General features: G+C 41.1%; 2 protein-coding genes across 12 annotated transcripts in view; both read right to left on the bottom strand.

Annotated features, from left to right (window-relative positions):
* Positions 1-2,870, bottom strand: part of LOC308111113 (myosin phosphatase Rho interacting protein) — a 45,085-nt gene extending 42,215 nt beyond the window's left edge. For all 3 annotated transcript variants that reach the window (XR_013935431.1, XM_080465867.1, XM_080465868.1), the window contains exon 1: positions 2,030-2,870. Coding sequence is in view for 2 of the 3 variants with exons in the window: in XM_080465867.1 (XP_080321993.1) it covers positions 2,030-2,149 (120 nt within the window). In the remaining variant the exon portion in view is untranslated. The remainder of the gene's footprint in view (positions 1-2,029) is intronic.
* A 4,111-nt stretch (positions 2,871-6,981) lies between these two features.
* LOC308120355 (actin-binding LIM protein 1-like) overlaps positions 6,982-21,359 on the bottom strand; it is a 17,556-nt gene continuing 3,178 nt past the window's right edge. For 2 of the 9 annotated variants that reach the window (XM_080480924.1, XM_080480931.1), the window contains exons 2-18: positions 19,299-19,430; positions 16,610-16,793; positions 16,426-16,535; positions 15,513-15,639; positions 15,230-15,323; positions 14,924-15,011; positions 14,766-14,824; positions 13,388-13,465; positions 12,580-12,750; positions 11,478-11,507; positions 11,264-11,393; positions 9,994-10,044; positions 9,448-9,512; positions 9,260-9,315; positions 8,804-8,878; positions 8,082-8,162; positions 6,982-7,750 (exon numbers count right to left, since the gene is read on the bottom strand). In XM_080480924.1, the coding sequence (XP_080337050.1) occupies positions 8,806-8,878; positions 9,260-9,315; positions 9,448-9,512; positions 9,994-10,044; positions 11,264-11,393; positions 11,478-11,507; positions 12,580-12,750; positions 13,388-13,465; positions 14,766-14,824; positions 14,924-15,011; positions 15,230-15,323; positions 15,513-15,639; positions 16,426-16,535; positions 16,610-16,793; positions 19,299-19,430 (1,448 nt within the window). In that variant the 3' untranslated portion in view covers positions 6,982-7,750; positions 8,082-8,162; positions 8,804-8,805. Of the gene's footprint in view, positions 7,751-8,081; positions 8,163-8,803; positions 8,879-9,259; positions 9,316-9,447; positions 9,513-9,993; positions 10,045-11,030; positions 11,121-11,263; positions 11,394-11,477; positions 11,508-12,579; positions 12,751-13,387; positions 13,466-14,552; positions 14,610-14,765; positions 14,825-14,923; positions 15,012-15,229; positions 15,324-15,512; positions 15,640-16,425; positions 16,536-16,609; positions 16,794-19,298; positions 19,431-21,359 lie in introns of all 9 variants that reach the window. The other 7 variants (XM_080480923.1, XM_080480930.1, XM_080480925.1 and 4 more) reach the window with 7 other exon arrangements.

The raw sequence follows: 21,359 nt of genomic DNA, 5'->3' as shown, positions 1-21,359 counted from the left end.
CTCGGGGAATGGTGAGTTATTTGCTCCGAGCTGCTCTGTGTTGACTGCAGGCTACATTCTCCAGTTGGCTTAATGCCAGAGCACCATGCTGCCCTGGCAGAAAAAAAAAAAAAGGGAAGGCTAACACACATGACTTTCCCTCTGATCCTCTAAGTCGGTGGACCGGTGGGTGGAGGGGGAAGCAAGAGGCAGAAGCGAGCAAGAACAACCGTGGATGAGAGAAGCAGCACAGATCCTGGGAGCCGCTGCAGCCACAGATTTGCAAGTCAAACTTGCGCTGAGAAGTACAAGTTGGCCTGGCAGATTTCTTCTCAAATTGTTCTGGTACATACTTGAATCGCAGCCACGGTAGTAGTCAGCAAAGAAAAGCCCAGTCGAACTACTGGAGACCAACTTTTTTCCTTTTTCCTTAATGTTTACAGTCAAATCGTACCTACAGCTAAAGAGCTTAGCAAATTAAGAACCTTATGTAATTCAGTCTCTCTCTCCAGACTGGGGAACAGTGGCCTACGAACTGAGTCGAAAAGCTCTGACATTTACCGCCGTCTGCCACCTCCGCGTCTCCATCAGGGGTTTTGATTACAGTCATAACTCCATTCTATGTACGGTCAAGTATAATCCACCATCAAATCCTCTTTCCCTTTGATTACATGAAGCACTGCACATTTCTCAGCTCAGTGACTCCATAAGCAAAGTGACATAACAGGAATATTTCATCTCAGGTCCCAGCTGAACACTTAGTCAGTCAAGAGTCGGAGGAAAACTTAAAAGACACTCAAGGTAGTTGAAATAAACTAAACGTCAGCGATGAAGACGGCAGGGCGCTTGCTGTATTCATGCATGTGAGGAAAAGGAAACCTTGACTGAACAGTTCAGAAGAACGTGCCATCTCTCCTCACATGACCTGACAGCAGGCCCTAATGGCAAGTCCTCCTGAGATGGAGAAATGAGGGAAATGAATGTAGGTTGTTTTTCACCCTTCACTGGTTAAATGGAGTCATTCGAACGCGTTGGTCTGCATTCATTTCGCAATGGCCCCCGCAACCTGTTAACCCACCCATCATAAAGACTCTGTGATGCTGCGCCCATAGCATGCACCTCCGAGCTGAGGCCAACTGACAGAATGAGTTCTGGACTCAATTCAATTTGCATACTTTATGTATCTTAGTAAGAGGATTTGTGAGAGTAAACATGAACAACTTCAGGAGATGTTTAATCTCAACAAATCGACGATCTTTATTATTTATTTTGAATAGTGCTCTTGTGAAAAGATAAGGCCAGTTGGGTAAAAACTCCAGAACCAGTCAGGGATGCCAGTGGTCCACATGGAGGACAATACCTACAACATTGAGGGTATTTAACCCGGTCTGAAGAAGCAATCCCTGACACCTACTTAAGCTTCATTCATATTATCTGCCAATCTGGAAACAGGTGATTCTTAACCTGCCCAATGAAAAAGCTTAATGAGAGAGACTGACCATGGTACAGGTCAGTACAGCCTGGTCTGGCGCCACAGCTCACAAGCTGCATACAGTTAGTTTGCCCATTAAAGAAAGGGCTTCAGATACCATAGAAATCCTTGCCACAAAGAGATTTTGAACCTTTGCAACGTTTCAAGCAGTTAACTTTAATGGGTGTTTATTTGTGCACGAGGAAAAGAGCAGAATGAGGTCACAGTGAGCCATAAGGAACAGGAGAAGCTGAAGCATCAAAGATATAGAACTGTACTGCTAATGATTCAACAAAAGCAGCCGACAAGTGGCCCACGGTGCTGCGGGGCTGGGTGGAGTCCTGGATCTATAGGAATTAAGGTCAATATGCGCCCTTGGGCTGAAAACTAATTATGTCCAATTAACCCAACCTCTGCACTTCACGGTCTGTTGACACATGACAGGCCATTTGAGATGAACACGTCAAAGAGAAATGACCCCAGCAGCCTTTCTCCTCTGGTTTCCGTTAAGTTACAATGACATGTCACAACAACATCATGATTTAAAACAAACAAACAAACAAACAAACAATGATTCACCTGATTTAAGTCTTCATCGTTCAGCAAGTGTGATTCTCTGGGCTTAAAGCAGTTCTGACATTTACTTTTGTTGAAAATGTTGGCTTGAAATTTCCGACAGGGATTTTCTTTGAATGACATTTTAAATGTTCTATGAGTCGAGATATAAAAGAAGCGATGCGTGAAGGAGGAACGATTCTCAAAAAGTCTTGCTGTGTGTCGTGATGGAGACAACTTGCTGATGTTTACTTTCTACGACAGAGAAGTCTGTCCATTAAAAGGTCCTGGGTCGGCGGAGGGGGTGAAGACCCTCACTATGTCACATCTATGTTGCTCATGTTGTCTCCTGACTTTCCTCCTTCTTTCTAACAACTTGTCTAAATAAGTCGTTGGAAGCAGATGTGCGCTGCTGCTGCTGCTCTTTTCTTCGCCTCTCCTCTTATTCGCGTCCTCCGGCGAGGTCTCGTCGTTTCACAGGTGACATTCCGGGCATGGAGCTCTCTGGAAGGGTCCCGTCAGTCTCCATGGGGCGAGTCGGCTCTCTGCCGAGGGAGGGAGTCCACTTCGGGCCCCCCTTTCTCTCTCTCTCTCTCTCTCTCTCTCTCTCTCTCTCTCTCTCTCTCTCTCTCTCTCTCTCTCTCTCTCTCTCTCTCTCTCTCTCTCTCTCTCTCTCCCTTTCTGCCGATGTCTCTCTATCTAACAAGTGATACCGCAGTCATTGCAGTTGGACCTACTTCACGCTTCTAACGACTGCCGCTCGAGGCCAAACAACGCAAGCCAACTTTTAGCGCGCGCCATCAACGTGGCTGTCACGCCGCCGGATCCGCGGCTTCGGGTCCCCCGGGCTCCGTCGCAGCGCGGTTACGGTTCCAGGGACGGAGACGGTCTGCGGTGGATGTTTTCGTGAAAATCCTCGTACGGGCAGAGCGACCAGTCGGTGGAGGCTGTAGGCGGGGCTTAGGTGAGAGCGAGCCCTGAAAGACGACGGTCTGGACCAATCACAGCGGGGGACACGCCCACTCAGCGAGGCCGTGACTTCAGCTTGACCAATAGGAAAGCCCCAAGCAGCTCCACTCTGTCCCCCTCAAGCTTGGTGGGCTTTAAAGAGCCCGTGGTGTTATTGAGAGAGAGAGAGAGAGAGAGAGAGAGAGAGAGAGAGAGAGAGAGAGAGAGAGAGAGAGAGAGAGAGAGAGAGAGAGAGAGAGGGATAGAGGGATAGAGAGAGAGAGAGAGAGAGGAGAGAGAGAGAGGGACAGAGAGAGAGAGAGAGAGAGAGAGAGAGAGAGAGGGATAGAGGGATAGAGAGAGAGAGAGAGAGAGAGAGAGAGAGAGAGAGAGAGAGAGAGAGAGAGAGAGAGAGGGACAGAGAGAGAGAGAGAGAGAGAGAGAGAGGGACCGAGAGAGAGAGAGAGAGAGAGAGACATTTGTTGTTTTTGTCCTTAAGTTTTTACAAAGTACAGTAATTTATAAAAAACAGATTTTTAAGTTATGAATTATAATTATAGTGTAAATATTTGTCTTTTTTGCTCTCTTTCGAAATTTTGTTTGATATTTCAGTTTTTAGTTAAAAATTCTTTTGGACTTGATTTTTTTTTTTTACAATCTAATAGCGAACTTATCAATGACATTTCATTAGAATCTGGACCAGCTAGTGGATGTTCTGCTTGACAATGAAGTGGCTATTCATTCTATTCTATTCTATTCTATTCTATTCTATTCTATACACAGTGCCTGTTTAGAAGAATGTTGAAAGAAAAACAAACGAACAAACCCAAAACAATCATTAATGCTACCCCTCAAACTGTAAAGAGTATATTAATCATTACTAATGAAAAAAAAAATATTCAGTGAATAATTATAGTCTGTAATTCATGACAGAATCTTTTGTTCTTTGCTTCTCAGTTATCTTTTGTTTACAAAAGGTGTTGTAGTTGTTCTATGACTCACTGTATAAGAGTACCTATCTGACTGGACTGAGGCCAGGTTTGGGCTCCTTCCTCTGCATCTTCTCTTATTGCGTTTCCCCCAACCTGGTTTTAGTTTGGACTCTGAGACGACCCATAATGTCTTTCAGCGTGTGTTAGCACTGTAACGGACTGGCTGCAGGGTGGAACCTGCCTTGGCGCAAAGTCAGCTGGGATTGGCTGATGGATGTTCCATCATTTGATCATATAATATGTATTATTCTTTAGTCCTTTGTATTTAACTCTTCCCATTCAAAGTTGACCTTAACTACCCATGGTGGGCTGCCACAGTGCTGTGGTCAGCAGCCCTCTCAGGGAGCCTGCCTCAGCAGAAATATAGCAAACTACCACTCAACCACTCAACCTTTAATGAGAACTTTTAGTAATTTGTACCTGCAACTGTAACCAGCATATTTCCCAAGAAAACTCTTTTCTTCCACTTCGATAACTCCAGAGAGAGAGAGAGAGAGAGAGAGAGAGAGAGAGAGAGAGAGAGAGAGAGAGAGAGAGAGCACCTCCATCAACATTACCGAGCTATTAGTGTTTGAAGAATTGTACCTGTGTGTGCTTGCTCTGACCAACCATTTCTACTGCTGAGCCTGCAAACTACAGAAATTAAAAATACAATATAATGTATTTTACCTCACAACAAAACCTAAATAGATCTTAATGAACACCTGAATTCCAGGTGGCTTTGAATCGCAGTGTTTAATATCTGACTCCTTGGGGATGGGACTCTGAGGCTCATGCTCAGTCTACAAATAAACCTGTCTTTTCTGTTTTGCCAAAGTCTTGTATAGGTACTATAAAAAACTTAACAGGTCCTCAAAAAACTTCAGTCGGTCCCGGTATACATCCGGTCTGAGGGTGATTCTGAAATGTAGTGATAGGGCGACTGACTCTTACTGGCTGCTATTGGCAGGAGTTCAAGGTATTTGGTTGTCCATAAACATAAATCCATCTGTAATGCATTGTTTTATATTGATTAAATGAGGTATATTCATTAGTGGCTGCAGAGTGTGGGGCCTATCGCTCTCGTCTCAAAGAGAAAAGGTCCCCGCCTGTTAATGTATAGGCCACATTCAACATGGCTAATAAATCAATCTGACTGTGACTCCACTAGATTAAATCCTTACATTAAAATCCCATGTACGTTTATGAATGAAGATATATACCCTAAGGTATATAACAAAAACGGTTTAGACCACTTGGAACAGCTGAATTCAACAGCAGGAGTTTGTTGGATAAATGAAATGGGTTTCTCAAAATCTACGAAAGGATTAAGTTCCATTAACTTTTTTCTTTGAGTGATATATGCTGTATACTCCCATTGTTTAATACCTTTATATATCTACTATTTCCTTTTGCACGTCCCTGCAATTGTCTCGCTACACTAAAAAGTTGTGATATTAAAAGAAGCTCTTTGGACTTGGCAGCTATTGATTCCAACCACCGACCTTTAATGCTATCAGCAGAGGAAAGAACACATCTCAAATATTCTTCCCGCAGAAATGTTCGCTAAAGTCTGTCAGGTGTTCATTTCTGAACTACAAAGTGAGCTGCAGGCTGTTTTGATATCAGGCTCCATAGCGCCATCTGTTGGTCCTACTTTTCAGACGATTGGGCCCCAACTTAAATGTGAATTTAAAGGCGAGATAAAACCGGCGAAGTCTAGGAATTTCCCCAGTTGTAATACATGTGAGCTACTTTGTGACGTCCTGATGAGATTTATGAAAACTAATAAGCTCACGTTATCCAGACGAAGTGTCTGTGGAAATCACCCGAGGATCCGTGCTGATAAAGTTAACTAAACAATAACAGGAACTCAGAAGAACGATAGTAGAAACAAGTTGATAAAGTTGTGAAGCTATCAAAGTTCAGCTTTTGTTGTCATCTATTTATAGAAACTAGAAAAATGCTCTTTTTTTTCCCGTTTTTATTGTCCCACCCAACAATAGTGTGGGATTTCCACCCTTGAGTTCAGGACAATTCATTTTCCTGTGGGGCCACATGGAAAACTAGGCTTTGCTCAATAAAATAAAATCTTCTTATAAAAGCAGATTGTTACCTGGTGTTGATGAGCTCCTCGACCCATTCTCTCTCTCTTCATTGAATGTAGTTGTCTGGTAATGGTGATTCCTATTTTAATCCTCGAGCATAACAATATGTAAGTCACAACTAAACATTTATTTTAGAAGGTTAGACTTCCTCCATCTGATTGATTACAATTCTTCCACGCTATCAAATGGAGTCCTTGAGGTTTTGTATAAATCATAATGGACTTGGATTCTGTTTTGCTGGTATTTCTTCAGACTACTTTTAAAGACGTGTCTCCTAATTCTAACAGGAGCAGAAGGAAATGAGGTTGTCAACAAAGTTTGCATGTTGAAAAAAAGAAAAAAGAAGAAGAGGCACTACACAAAGAGAGTATTAACCATGAAGTATTTCTGCAGAGGAAAGAAAAGCAGATAAGCGATGTCTGTCATCGCTGGCGGTTTCTTTGAAGTGTGCACTTGAAAGTGAACTCCTTCATTGTTTTGAGATTCTGAGCTCCAGCCCAGGAGAATAGGTAAAAAAAAAAAGATGTGTTTCATTCATCCTCACAATAAAAACCCATGAGTACACTCAAGATGTAAGACAGTGCACAATATGTATTTTAGGATGCTTTAGGTGGTGAAGTGTAACTGGAATATGTAGGAGGAACTTTACTCTGACATTCAAAGTGAAATAGAGGACTCAAAGTGTCAAAGGTACTACTTTAAATCTCATTAATTGACAAATTAATACAATTCTTAAATAGTATTTTCAGTGTCAGACAACCAAAAAAAACCTAACAAACAAAAGTCTGGTATTTAGGGAATCATTATAATCTTTTCCCACGTGTACATATGAAGGGTGATATAGTACAGAGCATGACAGCAGGGTCAGCTCCCGCAACACTGAACGATATTACACATTATAAAAGATGGATGGATGGAGGTGGTTACATCATTTACTACACAGTGCATTGGGTGGAGGAGTAGAAAATACTTTATTGATCCCAGAGGGAAATCCACTGCACACAGAATAGAAAATTAATAGAATAGAATATCAAAATATCAAATAAGTGAGAATAAAAGTAGAATTGAAGTTATTACTTGTTAAGAGTTAAGTGGGCTCAGTAATTCTCTGTTTATCAGGTAATTACTCTCATGACATTATTATTATTTTTCTGGGTGACTAAACTTAACTTTTTAGTTTCCTTCTCATGAACTATAAACGGAACGTTTGCAGTCAAATACTCTTGGTGACTTCTCGTCAGAGGCAATAAGATCACTGGACAAAGGTTGGACTCGTAAAGGCTCCGTGAAGGATCGTCTGCTTTTATTGGTCAGTGTTACAGAAGTCAACAGTAACTGTCACCTAGCAACAGAAACACTTTAATATGGTTTGAATTGATGATCGGTCGGGAAGAAAACCAAAGTTTTCAGGTATTTTGTTTTTACACTCACAGAGAATAAAAGATATATGAAAGATTGCGCTCTTAGAAAGTTACGCTTTAAACCTTTCAAACACAAGGTACTTTACTTTGTGTGCCAGTTTTTGAAACATATAATGTAGAGTTTCTTCACAGCTTTATCATGACTGTCTATTTACAGAGTTGCCGCCGAGCATCGGGCGTCGCTCAAAAGAGATTTGCCTTCTTTTTCATGTCGTTACGTTTCCAGAGCGGAAGCCGGTCGAATTCCTGAATCCTCATGCCGAAGATTTCAAAAAAGGAATCTGGAGAGAGGTGACGCTAAAAAAAAACAAAAAAGAGAGAGAGAGAGAGAGAGAGAGAGAGAGAGAGAGAGAGAGAGGAGGGGGAATTAAAGAAAACTGTTCCTGCAGTTCATTTTCTAAAAGGAACTGGAAATGTATAAGTCTCTTATATTGAAAGCCTCAGACAGCTTTTGATAAATCCATCAATAATCTGCAAATTACAGTAACTTATAGAAGTGTTACCAGATTGTGTTTTACATTATTATATTAAAGAGACTTTATTGCCGTTCCTTGAACTGGTTTCTCTACAGAAGCTGTGACACTGTGTGAAGGCTTTTTCTTTTTTCTACATTTGTTATTTAATTTACCTCAAGTCTTGTTCTGTCGACGTCTCTGGGAAGCTTCACTCTTCCTCTGTTAGTGACGCTGAGCACTTCGTACGGGAAGACCTTGATGCAACAAACAGGGGCGGAGGAAACCTTGACAAACTGTATCTCAACCTTTTTCAGGGAACTGAGTTACAACGTTATGAGACACACACACACACACACACACACACACACACACACACACACACACACACACACACACACACACACACACACACACACACACACACACACACACACACACACACACACACACACACACACACACACACACACACACACACACACACACACACACACACACACACACACACAGAGGCCATGAAGAGCCAAGACCTGCAATCCTTTCCTGGGAATTTGTGAGAAGACTCTTACATAAATTGTGTGGAATGCTACTGAGACCGTCCTTGAGACTTCAGTGTCATCCCACAAAGCAGCGTGTTAGAAAACCTGCATCTGGAATTCCACTTTATCATCCTTGACAATTATTTGCATATGTTATCATTGATACATGCAGTTTGCCATGTTCTTCTTTGCAGTGACATTGCTCAACCGGCATGCAGTTTTGAGAATAAAGAAAGCAGATAATTCAAATAAAAAAAATTTGAAAACGACAAGAGAAATGATTGAAACAACATTTTTAGGAAGTCAATAAAGGGGAAAAGAAAGGTTATGGCAAAAAATATGCAAATAATACTTGCTTTTAGTTCCAGCAAATTGGGCATAGACACTCCTCTTTCCATTCGTGCGAATGGATGCTGGCCATCATGGCTGAACTACAGAATGAAGCAAACACATGCACAGAGGAGATCATGGCAGGATTAATCGCCAGCAGATTACTGAAAGCAAAGTATGTTTGGACCGTGTGAGCTGGTTATGCAATATACACACTCTAGTGAAATAAGGAAGAACGAAGACGTGAGATGTACAAACTGAGGCGGGGGGATACTTTTCAAAACATGCAGCTGCACACAGCGAGTTCATGGTCGTACAATCCAAACCACAGCTACAACTCCTTTTTATCGACTCCCATACCTTTACATCTGAAAAAGAAATGGCACAAGAAGAAACAGTGTCATTCATTTCAAAGAGGCCGAGCGTCTGTGAGACAGAACTCAGCGCCATGCGTCCTCAGCGCCACGCGTCCTCAGCGCCACGCGTCCTCACCTCTGAGTCGGTCACCGTTGTAGTGCGAGAAATCAGCTGACTGTTGCTTGATGAGGAGGAAAGACACTTGATCAACCAGAGCACACGTCACAGGTTTACTTCAAAACTATCAGAAGAGAGAATTTCATGGCATGTTGCTTCTAAGGAGACAGTTTGGCATCCGAGGCGTGTGTCTCACCACATCCAGGCCGTTGTGTCCATATCCAGGCAGAGAGCATGTTTGGGATGCGGAGGAGTTTGGGTCTGAGTGAAAGTGAAACAGCAGACAGATAAGCTCCTCATGAGACGGCCGTTACAATCAGGCTCCTCTCCTTCCCCTAAATAGATTAGGTCCGCTCAGCAAAACAAGCTTGGCCCGGCTCTTCTTCCCTCAGCCTTCGTCTAATTCTTCTGCACAGCGGACTTCTCAGTACTGATCTATATTCATTCTGAGGTTTTCTATTAGATACTTGTAAAAGTTTAAAAACTGGGCATCAAAGGGCAACCTCAATACAGTTTACCATTCTGTCCTTGTAAATCTCTTTAATAATAAAGGTTGCAAACTACTTCCTATTCCTGCTTATGTTCAGTCCATTGGCTTATTTAACTCAAACAGTCATTCATTTGTCTTTTGATTAAATTATACAAGACTACAAATGCATTCTTTAACATGTGTACATCGTCATTTTGTTGGATACTTGCTTCATATTTATCCAATGTTTAATGTATGAATTGCTTGCCGTACCTTGCTGCTTATAAATAGGAGGCCTCCTGTACAAATCCAAGCCTTCGTCTGCTGAGAGAAAAGAAAGCAGGGTTAACATGTATAACTACACACTTTAAAACTCATGGAGTACCAATGTTGTGTCTCTCTATTCGTTCAATTGTTTTCCATTGACCCTTTGATCAAAACAGTACACAGGCCAATGATCACTGGTTTTATTTGTCACACATCATCTTCTCAGACTTCATTAGAAGACACAGAGCTGCTTCAAACGGACGGACTGGAGAGGACCCGGGACATTATACAGCCTGCAGGCCACCAACAAAAAAAGAAAAACAACCCTTCCATCTTCAGTTAGAAAAGTAAAGTCTCCACAATATGACTGGTGGATCTAGTGGAGGCATCACCAGTCCAAGAATTTCAAAATAGCAAGTAAAAGCTAATAACTTCAATGAAAATAAACAAATAAATTCAATTCCTGATTGAGAGAAAACAAAAGCTCCTCTTAATCAATCTGGGCTTCAGAATAAAACTACAATGTTTAACACTATATAATCCCGTGGTGAAGGCCCACGGCTCGGGATGTACATAGTTTTTATCAGAGGAGGAAAGAACGATCGCCCTTATTTTAGGCCAAAAGACAGAGAAGCAAAGGATAAGGAAGTAGAAAACAAATCAAAATCATTCTACATAATACAAGTGAGTGGCAAATACTAAAGAATTACTTCAAAACTAATGTTTCTTGTTTTAACTGCCCACCCCTGCTTTAGACTATTCAATCAAATCTCTTCAGGGATATTCAAAATAAATCTGCATAATGACTCTTTAACCTGTGTCGTCTCATACGAGCGTCAGCAGGCTCCCTGCTGTGTCTCTGGTGAGACTCCACTCCATGGCTCAGAGTTTCTAATGCAAAGCTTTGGTGCTTTTTGTTTGTTTTCTTTTTACTCTGCTTGTGTTATTATTCACAAATCCCATCCTGATGACACTCAGAGTGATGCACAGGTTAATAAATCTACCGGCGGGAGGAGAGCCGGGGTGCAGAGAGCAGGCCTTACCTTTGGTTTTAGAGGGAAGGAGGTGACATGAAGGAGAAGTGGGGCGGGTGTCAGTGTGGCCAGAGAATAAAGAAGGCGAAGGCACAGAACCTTGCCATTTGGGGAAAGTGGAAGGAGAAAGAAAGGTTGTGGAGGTGGGAGGGATAAAAGAAGGTGGTAAAATAGAGGAAAGGTGAGCAGAGAATACATTTAAGCCAAGGTGCTGTGAGAGCAAAGCCTGCTGGCGCCCTTACCTGGTCGGTGGAAGTGCTGTGGCGATCGGGACAGAGTGGGAGTGTAGCTGTGACGATGGTACAGCGCATGAACCCCAAACGAGCCGTGGCTTGAAGATTTAGGTATGTGAGTTCTCAATTCAAAACTCTCCTTGAATGAAGGAAAAGACAGAATCAGAGTAAAAGACCCAATATGAGGCAAAGAGCATTCTGGGATATGTGTTATAATAATTACCTCTGTGGTTTCAGAGACGTTCCCTGGTGACTAAATCAGATAAATAAAAAGACACAAGAAGAAAGATCAGTGTACAAACTGGATAACATTGAACCAGATCAACGGGGAAACGACACAGCCTGTTGTCTTCAGGTGAAAACCTTTATGTTGAAACTACTGGGAGCTCGTCGTGGGTCATTTTGTTAGAGGAAGGTGTGAAACGTTTAGCTTAATCAGGATAAATCTGGTTTTCACATGAAGACAGACGTATGGAAAGAAGAAAAATGTGAAAAAAAAACGTTTTCTATGAGACTACTACATTATATTTATTAGGAAGATGTAAAAGTTGAATAGAATTGATCAGTGTGGCCATATATGTTTGTTCTTACTCATTAGGTTGTATTAACCCTGGCACACCCCCAAATCCAAGTTTATGTAAATTTGATCTCATTTTGGTATGATTTAGTCTGCTTTAAAATAAATGTACAAAAATGGTGATTATTGTTCTTATTATTATTGTTGTTGTTGTGTGGAGAATCAGACTGAACTGCTTTGAAAGATGAAGCACAAAAGATGTGAAAAAACAAACCAATTTCTTTCAATGATATGTTGGAACAAATCACTGCCATTACTTTAAACACTTTTTGATCACGTGTAATGATAAGTAAAACATTTATTAACTAAATAAACACGCGTTTCAACTTTATATTAGATGGAAAAACATCACATGACTTCATTTTAGGTTGTTTTCTGTTAAACCATCAGTAAAATAAAGCAAATACAAACTGCAGTATAAAATCATCAAATTGCCAATTAATTCTATATTTTTTTGAATCCTGCTACACTGAATAAATGTGTGAATTCATAGCTCCAACTTTTTTGTGCATTTTTACACACACACACACGCACACACACAATATATATATATATATTTACACACACACACACACACATATATATATATATATATATATATATATATATATATATATATATATATATATATATGTGTGTGTGTAAATATAAAACAACAAAACAAGACTTGGTTTGCTTCATAAATCAAACCAAGACCGAAAACACAGAAACGTGACTGGAGACGACGTGGAGCACTGGATGAAGTTACCTCTGCAGGGCTTTGATTGTCCTGTCTGTTGCCTTTTTCTTCCAAAGTAGAGGAGTTGTTGCTCACAGACTTATAGGAAATCATATCAGGATGCTCTATATCAAATATCGCCTTGACTCTGGGAATTGCGGCTAAATCTCTGTAATCAATGATCTCATCGTCTACCTTTGCCTGGGACCGGGACAGGATGGGGAGGGCGAGGGGGGGAGGAGAGGAAGGAGAGAAAGGATGGAGAAGGGTTAGGTCAGGTAATAGGTGAAAGGTTGTTGTTGTTGTTTATTTACTGCATCATTTAGGGAGGAATACAACTTTAGTCCCACAACACAATGAGGATCTGATATTCACACACGAGGTGCTGGTGGGAGTAAAGTGGTAATGGTGGATGATAAGAGGTGAAGGAAACAAAAGGACACTGAAAGCTCCGCTTGTTCGTAATCAAACTCAAAACGAATTCAACAATAGTTGATCGCTTTTATTGAGATATTCCACGAAGTAAGAACTTGAATAGTGATACTCTCTTCATCATTCAAACACCATTGGAATCACAGTTTCTCTCAAAAGCAACAGCAAAGTAGCTCAGAAATTCAAAGAAAATAAAAGTAAAGAGTGTTTGCAGAGTTTTGAATGTGCATGAAGTTTTATTATTTTTCTAAATGTTCGTCTTCATTTAAAGAATTATCTTGCAAGAGAGACACTTTGTCCACGCGACTCCCCTGTACAAATAAAGGGATAAACGAAACACAAATCAACCCACGGTGAATCGCGCACCAGGGAAGATGCTGAGCAGATGTTCTGGACCGTTACTTACACAGATGTTTCGACCAGGACTGCCGGGCGTGCACGAGCCTGGCCTGGAACAGGAGCTTTCAGAGGAAGATCTCGTGGGCTGAATAAAAGAGGAAAACACTCCATAAGTTTGAATAACTACACTGGAGTTAATTAAGAATTAAAAAAGATTAAAGTTTCACAGTTGTATCCGTGCTGACAGCCAGTGTGTACGAGTTATAAACCCTTTATAGAGACTCTCCTTCAATGTAATGTGTTATTCCTGATTTTCAGTTATCATCTTTTGCATTCCCAAAAATACATAATTGGCATGAATGCAGGTGAAGTAACTGGGAGAATATGCTTTATTAAAGCAAAGGGCCAAATAGGTATTTTGATTATATATTACAACAAATTATGGTTTTTAAATAGATTTATTTAATTTTTTACCATAGTCAGTTGAGAAAACTTAAAGAGATGCATGTGCAAACTTCTCCACATGCGAGATAAATAAAGGGATATCTTATCTTATCTTATCTTATCTTACACTAAAGTAATGGTGGCTTGCTTAATAAAGGGTTTTAAGTAAAACTATTATATTTTACTTGCAATGGAAAAGTAACACAGCCATGCATGAAACACTTTCAACAATGTCCTCCAGCTTGCAATAATATAATATAATATAATATAATATAATATAATATAATATAATATAATATAATATAATATGATATGATATATGATATGATATGATATGATATGATATAATATAATATAATATAATATAATATAATATAATATAATATAATATGATATGATATATGATATAATATAATATAATATGATATGATATGATATAATATAATATAATATAATATAATATAATATGATATAATATGATATAATATAATATAATATAATATAATATAATATAATATAATATAATATAATATAATATAATATAATAAAATATAATATAATATAATATAATAAAATATAATATAATATAATATAATATAAATTATGATCATAATTGCAAAAAATGTCATTCATTGTCAATCTTGCTCTATTTGAATTTTCTTGTGTGAAAAATATCAAAAAGCAAAGTGTCGTCCACAAAGTGTGTGAAACAAGCAAGTGCAGTGAAATCTCAAGGCCTTGAGATCCCAGCCTGTCCACTCGACAGCCAGCCAGCACTCGGCATTAACCTTCAATTTACGCGCAGGGTAAAAGAAATCAAGACAGGGCGTTTTGGGCCTTTCGACCTATAAGGGGGGGGAAGACAACAAGCAAAGAAATGGCACGAGAGTTCACAGTCTGCGTCACATCCACCACAGATTACGGCTTATTTTGAGATGTTCTTTGAGGCGTGAAATTACATATTGTCCATAAAGCTGAAGGTCACGTTGAAGGACTCTTACCCTGTTACTTTCTTCAGTTTGGCTGCTGTCTCTGCAGTCTGGGTGCCAAACTGTTGATCCTGTGAACAAAGTATTAACACATTTATTCAAGAGCCAAGTCACATCCTCACCACAAATGGATGAAGAGTCTTTTGGATGGATCTGAATGATGAACTGACCCTGCAGATACATTTCTTCTCCTTCCCGGAACATTTTGTCGCAGCGGCTGCATCGTGCACAGCCGGGGTGATAATGCTTGTGCCCCGCCTGTTGCAGGGAAGGAGAAAAGTCACAAGCTAAACTGAAGCTGTCTGCAACAGGCGGGACCAGTAGGTGAAATAAAGCTAAGATAATCAGATGAATGCAATGGCTGAAAAAAGAAATGTCATATTTGCAGTTTATTTGCAGACGACTTTCAGGAAAGAGATCTGTAAAATATATATCTAGGGTTAGGGCATCGTGAAGCAGGGAACCGACCGTCTCACCTCCAGGACTTTCCCTGTTATAAACTTCAGGCAGGCGTCACATCGCACTCCAAACTGAAGCTGGTAGTCTCTCTCGCAGTACGGCGCTCCGTCTCTACAAGACACACCTTTTCATATCAGTTAACGTTCACCCATTCACTCATCTTCTCTTCTTCTTCATTGTAGTGGGGAAGTCATGAATTATCCTCAAGTCATAGTTTTGGACTGTGGGAGGAAACCAGTGCAGCTATAATCAACATTTAAAAAAATAAAAAGAGGGATGATTGCGTTGAAGTGCATTTACTTGCTGATGTATTCGCCACTCAGCACTTTCTTGCAAGCTTTACACTTGAAGCAGCCGAGGTGCCACTGGCCTCCGAGGGCTAGGAGAGCCTGGCCGTTCTTTATGTCTCTGCCGCAGCCACTGCAACCTGAAAACACACGCACACTTTTATTTTTAAACAAGCGGAAGATTTAAGTATAAACTGAATAAAATCCGTCTGACATCACAGAATAATAAGAATAGCCGTTCTCTTCTCCTCCTTTTAGCCAGCCCTTTTCCACACGGTCCTGCAGAGATATATCCCCTTAATCTGGAGGCTTTGTGAGCCTGAATCCTCTATTGATCCCTGCTGCATCTATAATCATTGGGCTGCTGAGGTCAAGTGAGTGAGGAGACTTGCTGTATCTATAGTCCCGACTGAGTCACAGGGCCCCAGGTGGTTGACTGGATTTGTGCGGTAAAGCCGCCACGCAACGCTGCACCAGTTGGAGTTTAGACTGGAATTAGGAGGAATGTTTATCCAACATTCCTGAGAAAGATCGGAGACAGTTTCCAGACACGAAAAGCAGCTTGCAGACATTACATCAATCCGCTGTTTGTAAGCTGAAGTCGTGTGATTCTGCAAAGCTGTGGCTTTTTATTTACCTTCATCATAATGAAATATAATTCTGGACTCTTGTGGTTTGAACAGTTGTCTCCTCACAGAAACACAATAGACTCAACTCACCTGCTGACTACTAACAGATGTGATGTTGAGCTTGAATGATTCAGGATCAACGGACTAAATAGGATGCTGGGATAGAAACCACAGCTGGCCCATGTTTAGTGCTTAATCCACAGATCTAGTTTAAAGCTGCGCCAATAAATCATTTTGATATGAACGCGGGGTCACATCATCCGACAGGGAGGAGAAATTGAACAGGAGTGCACTCACTCTTGGCGTGGCTGACGTCAGGAGGAGTCGGGGATGCGGGTTCATTGCAGCGCTGACAGAGGCAGTCTTTTCCATTGAATGTGACACATTCCCCAGTGGGAAAGGGGTGCCTGAGAAACACAGCCGCAAAACATGAGAGGGCCGAGTTCAGCTGAACTCCTCTCGATGTTAGTAGTGGACTTACCTGCAAATGGTGCAGACGAAGCAGGCCGGGTGGTAGGTCTTCCCCAGGACCGTGACCACCTCTCCCTCCACAAACTCCCCACAGCTGTTGCACAGCGTGCCGTGGAGCCGCTGGAAGTCCACCGGGCAGAGATAGTCCCCGTTCCTCATGAAGAAGCCGCTCTGACCCAAGTCGCAACCACACACTGCACAACCGGGCAGGGAGCAAGATGAATGTTGATCGGTGACACACTGACAGACTCAGTCAACATCCATCCATCCATCCATCCCTCCATCCATCCATCCATCCATCCATCCATCCATCCACCCATCCATCCATCCATCCATCCATCCATCCATCCATCCATCCATCCATCCATCCATCCATCCATCCATCCATCCATCCATCCATCCATCATGTGCCCCATAACTGCCTGATGTTCCATATCATATGTGTTTTTATATCTACTGACTGTGAAAGACGGTGCTCATAGTGAAAAACCCCAAACTCTGAATTTGATGTTTCTTTGGATTTTCTTCCATTTAAACCAGGAAATCCACATTAAGAATGAAGTTGTCTTTATTGAAGTCTGTCCCGACCATAACAGACTTCATTCTTTGATTTCTTTTTTTTCTTTTGAAAGCACCGAGAATTGTTTGAATGGTGCTCTATAAATAAATCTGCCTTGTCTTCAGATTCTGATCAAAACACCAGCAAACTACTATTTATTTATTTCGTTAGTTAGTTAGTTATTTGTCAGGGACCATGTACAAAAAACTTTAATCTTAAAGAAAAGATATTTGGTACCAGATTCAGCCGTGACTAAGATAAGATATCCCTTTATTTATCTCACATGTGGATAAATTTGCTAGTCCATCTGCAGGCACACATTATAATACACATAATAAATATAGTCGACAGTACAAATCAATACCATTAGCAATAACCATTGCAATCCATTATACAAACAATGCAACTTGCAGGAACACATACAACACACATTCTAAATCTAACTTACAGTAAAATTAGTAGCATTATTATTAACTTTAGCAATAGTCATTAATATTCACCTGGATTCCTAAAAGACATTCAGCATACTAAAATATACTAAAATACATGATACAGCAATGCAATGGACAATTTAAATAGACTAATGCTGACACAGCTGGTTTTCCCTCATGTGATTCATTTAGTTTTGGAGAAAAGGTGTTCCAGTCTACCGACAGCGTCAGACTGTCTGGAAGCTGATCGCAGAATTCAACAGCTTCAAATAAAAAGGCTGTTTGAGCAATAAATAGTTCTTTGCATCTTTTTTAATACGTTTGTCGCAGCGTTGCAGTGTAATAATATATGTATACTGCAACACAAGGAAACACTGAGCTCTTTTTTTTTTTTTTTACTTCATCACTCAATGTTATAGTCTCTGTTTTTACATATAATTCTGCTGTTTGTACTTGTTTATTCACACTGTCAGGAGCTGCAGGACATCATCTGTATGTGACTTTGTGTAACCTTCGGTTTGGATTTCTTGACGGGTCACATTGTTTCAGGATGTTGTAACGGCAGTGAGTTAACCGGTGTGTCTACCTGATACTCCGGGAAAGGATTGCATGTGTTTCTGTGCAGCCCAGCTATGCGTGCATCTTTCTGCCTGTGTACATTTGAGTGCACTGATCAGGTTCATGCTGACAGGATGTCACGTTTTCTCGCAGCTTGTTGGGAAGCTATACGACACTTCCAAACCCGCGCCGTCCCTCCAACTCGTCCACAGACAGAATGTCCCGAGACGCCAAGGACAGAGACGTCGTGTTGCACTATTTCTGTCCCGCTGCGACTCATTCACAATGTACACACGTTTTATGTGAAATGTTACTATTTTTAAGATTCAGTAAAGCATGCGAGGACTCGCATGTGCTGCAGGAAGGCAAGGCGGAAATAACTCCACGTCTGACCGCCCATCAGACTCTGGCCTGTTCCCAGTGTTACAATACAACAAGCTCCTCTTCACTGAAAAGTCCTTTTGTTTTTCTCTGTGCGGTAAACACTGCGGCAATGCCATGAAAGGGCAGCGGCATGAGAAGCTTGTCAGTGCTGATTAAGGAGGAACAATGGCTCGCTGAGGAAATAGGTTTTCCGCGAAGCAGAGTAACTCCAGTGAACGAGCGGTCAGACAGCCCAGGAGGTTCTCACAACAGGCCATTGTGGACGAGGAATGTTTCGTAACAAGTTCAAATCAATGACTTCTTCAGAATGGCCAAGAATTAAGTTCAACTGAAGGCAATCCTGTTCTAAATTAGCTCTACTAATCCACCTGAAATGGTCAACTGTTGCTTGCATTATATCTTGTGTGAAAATCCAAAATAGCATGTTTTAATAGCAGATCCAGTCTTGTAGTCAATGAGGAGTAATAACGTATTAGTGTGCCATCAAAACAGACTCCCATTGTCTTGATTTGGGTCAGAAGAGAGTAGTAAGACTGCACAAATACTTCATTAGATTAGGATTTAATTTTGGTATAGGGAGATGCAAGAACATCCCTTCCTTTCCAGATTCACTGCTTTTCTAGAATAGTCCAGAAACATTGCAGTTTAATTGGTGCCCCTCTATAAGAGTGTGTGTGAGTGCAGGGACGGCGCCACAGCTGCATTGTGGGCCCAGTATGACACCCGTGTCACGTGACGCAGGTGCTTCAACACACTGCAGCACTCACCTTTGCAGGTAAAGCACTTGATGTGGAAGTGGCTGCTCTGCACCCGCAGCGCTTGTCCCTTGCATGGTTTCCCACATCGGAGGCACTGGATGACCTGCTTCGCCGGGCGGCCGCCATCCTGAGTGTGCAGGACTGCAGGGGACGGGAGAAGGAGTCTCAGTTAGGTCTTAAATAGCATCGTGTCGTATGTTTCCACAGTGTTAGTGACACTGACCAAACCACTGTCACCGCTCTGTGTGGCTCTCGTCGTTTGTTTTTACATCTTACTAGAAATAAACTTTTCTCATTTCATATTGTAGATCTCTCCATTTTCTGCTGGAGTAAAAGGAATGACAAATACTAAATAATAATCATAGTAAGATATAGTAAGTAATAAGTTTCAGTACTTAGGCTCAAATCAATGTTCTTTAACTATATGTTATAGTAATCTATCTATCTATCTATCTATCTATCTATCTATCTATCTATCTATCTATCTATCTATCTATCTATCTATCTATCTATCTATTTATCTATCTATCTATCATTAGTCCTTTCTGTCTTATATATCTTATTTGTTTATGTCTGCCACTTGAAGTAATATTGATCCTTTATATGGGTAAAGTGAACTGAATATTGGCTTGTGACAATGAAATTAAAGGCAATGAAAAAAACCAACTTGTGATTGAGTACAATTTAAGCATTGTAACAGTAATTGTATGAGTTTTATTTCTTTCATCACAGCCTCTGGGGAGACAGGTATCCTCTGGGTCATAGAAAAGGAAAACACATGGACACATGGAATCAGGGGAGATGCTCCAGCAGAAGGGACAAATCATTACATAATTCAAAAATTAGGTTTAAAAAAAACAACCTCATCCCCTCTTTTTTTATCTGCCTCATGAGCACGTGGCCTGTGAGCGATGGAGGCCGGTACAATCTGATCACAGCCACTTCAAAGGTCCTCAGTGTGATTAGCAGAGAGCAGAGGGGAGAATGTGGCACCTTGAGAGCGCTCTGTCCTCCAGCATACAAATAGAGACACACACACACACACACACACACACACACACACACACACACACACACACACACACACACACACACACACACACACACACAGCTCCAGGCAGGATGCTTTACAGGTCTAATAAAATCTCACAAACAAGGATAATATGACGCGGGTGAACATGTTGCAGCTGAAGGTGAAAAGTTTTGTTCCCTGAACTCCAAACGCTGCTCAGTCTCTTGAACACAAATAAAACAAACAAACTGAGTGGAGCTCCGCTGGTATGTGGCCACCAGCCCGCCCCTCAACAAGAGATTTGTTTCCATGGCAACAAGCATGATTAGGACACAGGTCTCCTCGTGATAAAAGACAAGCTTTTCCAAACTCTAAACAATTTCAACATCTCCTTCCTTTTTGTAAAAGCTGCTCATATCTACAAGAGGCTGATAAACATGATTCTGGTGTAACAGAGTAAGAGAGAAACTAGGAGAACTAAAGTTTGTTTCCTTCCTGCAGTGGAACTCTGCAGATTCCTGGTCGGAATGGAACCCATCAATTTGGCTGCATCACTCCAACAATTACAGACCATCCAGGCAAACTGCCCTTTGTCCTCCAACACGGTGACGTCTCCTGTGGAAATGCCTTCCCGCGGCACACAGAGTCAATTCTTCATGCACCTTTTGTTTAAGTTCTCTTGTGAATGTCAAAACGTCTGTGCGGAGTCTGAAGTGCCTCCCGCTCCTTCCTAATCTCTCCCAGAATGTGAAGCTGATATGGTGTCAAGCATTAGCAAATGGTGGATTTAGAAAGTCAGCAAATGTGGTGAAACCCGAGACTCACAGCTAATCACCCAGTCCACTGTCTTGAGCTATAAGAATCTGTATCGGTGACGGTTTGTGTGGGTCTATTTCAAGTATTCGGATTCTCTCATGCTGGTACTAATTTCTGTTTTCATGTGACTGAAAGTCGTGACCTCTAAACTGGATTGTAGATTAAACAGAACACTGAGGTCAGAGTGAAGCTTCTATACTATTGATGTGTTTAAAGATCCAAACCTCAGAACCAAAGGCTTT

Source organism: Lipophrys pholis, assembly GCF_963383615.2.
Source record: "Lipophrys pholis genome assembly, chromosome: 1".
Lineage (NCBI taxonomy): Eukaryota > Metazoa > Chordata > Actinopteri > Blenniiformes > Blenniidae > Lipophrys > Lipophrys pholis.
This window is presented reverse-complemented; position numbering and strand designations above follow the sequence as displayed.